A 6,458-nucleotide genomic window follows, 5' to 3' on the forward strand; every position below is an offset into this window, starting at 1 on the left:
CTTTTATTGAAATAAAAATATTTCAAACACGGGATAGCTATTAAATATTTTCATATATATTTCATGTAGTAGCATTTAAGTAGACTTACCAATTGTTTAGAGTGAATGAAATATATTGATTGATGATGATTTTGTTAGTCAGTCACAACTAATACTTTATATGTATAGGTGTATAAGTATAGAAATTGTGATTTCATTACATTAATACACCTTTCAAAACAGAAATATTAAAAATTTGGGTCTCTCTACTAACCAATTAACCGGTGCTTTTACTTGACTAATCATCAAATAGTCGTAACTAAGAAATATAATTATTGAAATTGACTCTACTGAGTAGTTGGTAGAGCTGATTAAAGATACGAGTACCTATTTGGGTACACATTTCTAATTTTCAGTAAATTCATCGAGTTTCGCCTGATACCGACAATGCAAATTAAAGATACTTAATATACGTAACGTTTGACAAAAAAATCGATATTCGAAAGTAGGTAAAGTGTCACTGAAATTACCCATTACGGTTTTTACTGAAAATGTTAACTTATTTAATCGAAAAACTGCTATTGGTCGTTTATAAAATCGTTTTGATTGGAGAATATTCGCTACAAGGAGGAGCCGGATGAACGGGACTACTCCATTGGCGTACACGTACCCCACCTCGCGTCTGAAGTGGGAGAAATCAACCCCATGTTTATTTTTGTTGTTAAAGTCAGTGAGCTATGAGCTTTCGATGCGTGTGGATGACACGAACTGTGACAAAACGTGTATAAAAAATAAGTAAGAACTAAATATTTTCTTCAAAACAATTAATGTGTACTTAGTGTCTAGTGGACTGTGTAGTTTTAACATCGGGAAATCAATATCGGATAACGGATATTGTAGTTATTTCCCATTACCATTTCGGAAATGGTTATCCTGTAAGTAACTTGAATTTAAGTAGCGTTATTTTGTTAACTATTAACTTTTCAACTTATGCATATTTTTATATTACTTTTAAATAGTAACTATCTTATAATAGAGATATATGTATATCTATAGGTATATTAATTAATTAGTAATATTGGATTATATTTTTATATTCTTTTACATACCTGTTCTGTTGTTTTTCTTGTTATAGATATGTTAATATAGATTAATATTTTAACTATACGTTTATGAAAATTGTTTCTTCCTTATAATACGATATACAAAAATTTTAAATGTACCTACCTACTTACTGTTAAAAATATTATTAGTATTATATAAGTAAACTATACCTGTACACACATGAGTTCACGCCATTTTTAGTGCGAACTTGTGGAGGCCTTTGTCCAGCAGTGGACTGCAGTAGGCTGAAATGATGATGATGATATCTATTCTCAAAATTTAATGATAGAGAAGCACGTTGTAGACCTTTATTTTAAAAAGTTTCATTTATTTATCGTTTCTTATTTATTTACTTCGACGAATTGGTTCATTCGCTACAGCGATGCCAGTTGGGTTTCGATTTCCAAATAAAATACAATAATGTAGGCCAAACAAACGTTAGTTGTGGCTTAAATGTGTCTATGCTAGGTGTGTTTTTGGTTCTCCGACACAGGATTTAAAACCATGATATTAATTACTAAGTATTTACGATGGATCGACTTTTTTGTGTCCATCTTCCATCGGAATCCTATGTGAAATGTATTTTAAATATTTGCAATCTAGGTACAACCTTAAATTTAGATTTTTAGCTAGAGAACCTCGTTGAGAACCTACCTACTCTCAGGTGGAACGGTTTAGTAAAAAATAACAATAGAAACTTTTATAACGCGATTTAAAATGACAACTAAATATAAGTAATTAAGACCTCGCAAACTTTCGCCCCTCTATTAAGTACGTAGATATTTTTTTATACAAATTACATTTAAATCATATATTTACGAATTAAGTTTTTTTTTTAATTCTCAAGTCCAGCAAAAGCATTTCACAATTTGTACTCAGATGCTTCTAATGGATACTCGATTAATTTTTAAAATCGATAACAAACAAATAATATCGTACTAAATTTTTAACAAACCGATGAATGTTACTAAGACAATGTTGTAAAACTTCATTTGATGTTATTGATTTTTTCAGATTTATTTATCATAACTAATTGAACTACGAAAAATATTTAGGATTTTCAAGTTTTACACGCACTTTACCGACAGTGTAAAAACAGAAAATTTAAATTTAAAGCTTTCCTATAAATCCTAAACCTACCTACTCATCTGAAAATTTCAACTTTTCATTTGTATTAGGCACTTCAGTAAAACCGCAGTTAAGTTACGAGCATGTATAAAAAATTAGCTTAGCTATTTCTATCCTTTAAAAAATTTGATTTTGTTGACCATTCTTTATTACTCAATCTAATAATAATGTTATTTAGGTATAGATATTGCAACGACAAAACAAAGTTTAAGGAACTGTACCGAATTGTAAATGTTGAAAAAAAAAACCTAAAACGGCTATATAATAAAGTCATAATTATAAAAAAAAACCGTCCATTTCACGAATAAACGTTTACAATCAATTTACGTATAATGGAACACTTACAACGGACAAGCGGGGGTGACTTGTGGTAGGTGTCGGAGGGGCGGCAATTGAATTTAATTGGAAGCGATTGAAAGTTGAAACCGTGACGCGTCTTTTGCTTCTGAATAATAGCGTAGGTTATTAAGAACTTTCTACGACTTTCCATTATGAATAAATAAATATGTAATATATTTATTTACTTTTTGCAAAAATAAATTTATTCGTAAAATAGCTACCAAATATACGAATAAAAATAAATATTAAACAGTCGTCCTCGGATCTGAGAGTTATTGCAACATTCCAAATTTTTGTTTTACATTTATATCATTACTGCGATTCCAATATCATTGATACGTCATCCTTCTTTACGAGACCATTAAAATAGAAGGGAAAACTCTACCAATAGCAACCATAATTAATTTAAGTAATTTATCGATGACGGTGTCCCTGGTACTTGATTGTAATAGCTGAAACGTGTAGTAGTCAAAGCATTTGAACTACCTACATGTTTATATTATTGCCATTTAAAAAACTGAACAGTTTGATATGTTGTTATTTAAGGGTGCAAACTTCAGGAACTGCCGTCGCCATATTAAAAATATGACTTATAAAAAGGACAATAATTCTAAAAAAAAAAATTTAATAATTAATTTTATTAAAAGTTTTATTAAAAAACCGTATAATGTTAATTTTAAATATTTAAATAACTTTTTTCTCGCACGTCAATTTTAAAGCTATATTTGTAAAGCTATATTTGTTAAATATATATGATTAATTTTATTAGTTTGCTTAACAGCAACATGCAAGAATGAATGGTAGTCCCTGTCTTTCTTTAGTGGAACTTCTTTTAAAAAGCGATTTATCCAATTAACGTCAGCCCTTCAGAAGGCAATTCAGAACCAATTGGCTCAACGAGCTTGTGAAGGGGAGCTTTCTCTGGTGTTAGGTACTATTTAACATTTGCTGCGTATTTAAATTGATATATGTATTCTTTTCCTTTTATCCATTTTAATACAGCAAATTAAATAACAATTAGCTGCAATTAAGATAAACATGCAAACTTCATAAGAAAAATGAAATGATATACTGTATACTAGATATATAGTTTATTATTTACGTAATACAGTTAAAATCATATGTATACATCAATTTATTGTAAACCATACCTTTTTATTGTATGTGCGTTTATTATACACCACCTAACTATTTTTTTCTCTTATTTCTAACCCTAAGGTAGGGTGAAAGAAATCATTATTGTATAAATAAAATAATTATATTTTTAGCACAAGCCGAACGGATATGTCAGAAGCGCCAGTGACACCCGAATGGGACATCAACGACGCGGTAGTTCCAAGGGTCACCAGCTTCGACACATTCGGCGAATGGTGCGACGGCCACGTGCGTCGCGTATACCCACCTGGCTGCGAGGAAGCGAGAAGACACGCTTCAGGATGGGCTATGCGAAATACGAACAACCACAATGTCCATATTTTGAAAAAGAGCTGCCTAGGCGTACTCGTGTGTTCTACCAGATGCCGGCTTCCAGATGGGTCGAGAGTTCACTTGAGACCGGCTATATGTGACAAAGCACGAAAGAAGCAACAAGGTATTTTATTAATTTATACCTACAATTTTGTGTGAAATAAATAGCTCTTCTATTCTTCTTTTGCTTAATTTTTTTTTTACGTAGGTACCTATCCAGTTAGGATGAATGCGTTCATAAATTTATAATTTAATTTAGTTTTTTTATTCATTCGCATTCATATTTTGTATTTGTTCGTTCATGGCCAAAGACAGAAGAACGTACCTCAAAACAATTTCAGATCTAAAGATTTTATTTTATTATTTTCAAACTTATTCTTAGTTTGTATTTTAGGTAAACCCTGTCCAAACAGACTATGCAACGGAGGCAGATTGGAGGTCCAGCCATGCCGTGGTCACTGCGGCTACCCCGTCACACATTTTTGGCGTCACACCGAGCACGCTATATTTTTTCAAGCGAAGGGCTCCCATGATCATCCTAGACCAGAAGCGAAAGGTGCTAGTGAAGTTCGAAGATCACTGGGTGCTGGCAGGAGAGTGCGTGGCCTCGCCTTACTACTGGCTAGAGATGCAGCACTTACTGACAAAATTGTTTGTGTAAAAACGGACAAAGCGGCGAGTGAAAATAAATTTAATGTACATCCACAGCCTCCCCCACTCATTCCGGATAATCAAGGTAAGTGCTTTTTCATTGCAATATTTTAAGTAGCAGTGCTTGTTAATTTAACTCCAACTTTAATTACAATCAACTTACTAACGAAAGCAGGCAACTTATTATTTAAGATAACAACCGATTAATAAGAACATTAATTTTGTTTTTTTATTTAAAAAAAAACTATAATTTATACAAATTGAGTGAGTACCAAACTCAAACTTTCGATTCTACGGAACCTACTGCGATTGTAATATCAGAAGTTTCAAAAAGAAAATCACGGTAAATCTTATAGAATAAATAGAACTCACAACCAGCAGAATAAAAAATGTCTTGTCTTATTGTTAACAGCTTTCTCGTGTACGTGCGGGTCATACAGTTGCAATTGTCGATGGCGATCAGAAACTGCAGTAGAGCCCTACGCAGCTGCTGCGTGGACACCTACAGAGCATCAAACCTTCACAGCATACGTACCCCCCACGCAACCAGTCCTATCACATCAACCGCAGGCATACGACCCAGCAACCTTAGCCGCCGAAGACATTTTCCATCCAGAAGAAATCTTCCAACTTGACCAACCGATTAGATTGGATTTTCCAATCGAAGAGAACACGCTTGAATCTACACCCACTTTCATGGACCTTAATAACGATAACTCCAGACCCGAAGACGCCTACTGGTTAGATTGGCAACGAGCCGCAAGTTGCTCAGAATCAAGCCATACGCCGTCACCGGAGCTGTACGGTAATCAGTATCAAACTGCTGAATCGTACTGTGACCAGCTATCATCTGTGCAACAGCCGTACTACCCTGAAGAAGCTCAATACTACATTGAGCAAGTGAAAGATTCTTCTACGCAGGACCAACGATACTACCGATATGGAGCGTCTTGTCAATCCGATCAAAATAATTTAGGCATGCAATGGAATTATGCGGATTGTGCGTTCAATACGCAAGAAGTACCAGAATGTAAACAGTATTATGAAGGGCACTCTTCCCAAACTGAGCAAACGTTTAATTCGTTACTGTAATGATGTTTATACCAAATTTGTACAATGTACATGTTGTTATTAATAATTGTAAATAAATTTGTTTTAAAGACTCTGTATTATCATTTAAATAATCTTTCAAAATAAAAAAGGTGATTTAAGTTAAGAAGTCGATAATATAATAATTAATTGAAGTTCAGTGGAAAATATATAAACACTCAAGGTTTTCACTGAAAAAAGAAAAACACTTTTTTATAAAATCGCCTATTTATTGTATATAAAAATTACATTAAAATTGTTAATTTTACATTTTTATTTCCTAACGATAAAATTGGTCACTACAAAATAATCCATAAAGCGATCACACTGTAGAATCATGCATATGCAATTACAAGCCATTTTTCAAACTGTTAAACAGAATATTAACAATTCAAATACAATGTTGTAATTCAATTTGCGTCCAGCGCAAATTCGAATCGGAGTCACAATGTAAGCAACAATACTAAATTTACAACAACAACGTTCATATCTTTCAGCGATATTTTATTAACAAATACTACTTTGTCCCAAACGAATTTAACAAAAAAAGGTAGCAAGCCCGTTTGTTCAAAAATGCCACACACGTAACAACATATAGAGATACTTCTAAATTCCCATATTACATATAATACTTTATTTACACTTTCGCACACCAATACAAATATACTTTCGAGATTAATGGTTAGAAGATTAATTCATTT

The 6,458-nt window shown here is 32.6% G+C and overlaps 1 protein-coding gene across 1 annotated transcript; it reads left to right on the forward strand.

The window, feature by feature from the left end:
* Nucleotides 1–903: 903 nt before the first annotated feature.
* LOC123669744 lies at nt 904–5,760 on the forward strand. Its single transcript, XM_045603335.1, has 4 exons — nt 904–914; nt 3,819–4,141; nt 4,412–4,759; nt 5,081–5,760. The coding sequence occupies exons 1-4, from the start codon at nt 904–906 to the stop codon at nt 5,758–5,760; spliced, it is 1,362 nt and encodes a 453-aa protein (XP_045459291.1).
* Nucleotides 5,761–6,458: the final 698 nt, after the last annotated feature.

This window comes from Melitaea cinxia, chromosome 3, assembly GCF_905220565.1.
Source record: "Melitaea cinxia chromosome 3, ilMelCinx1.1, whole genome shotgun sequence".
Lineage (NCBI taxonomy): Eukaryota > Metazoa > Arthropoda > Insecta > Lepidoptera > Nymphalidae > Melitaea > Melitaea cinxia.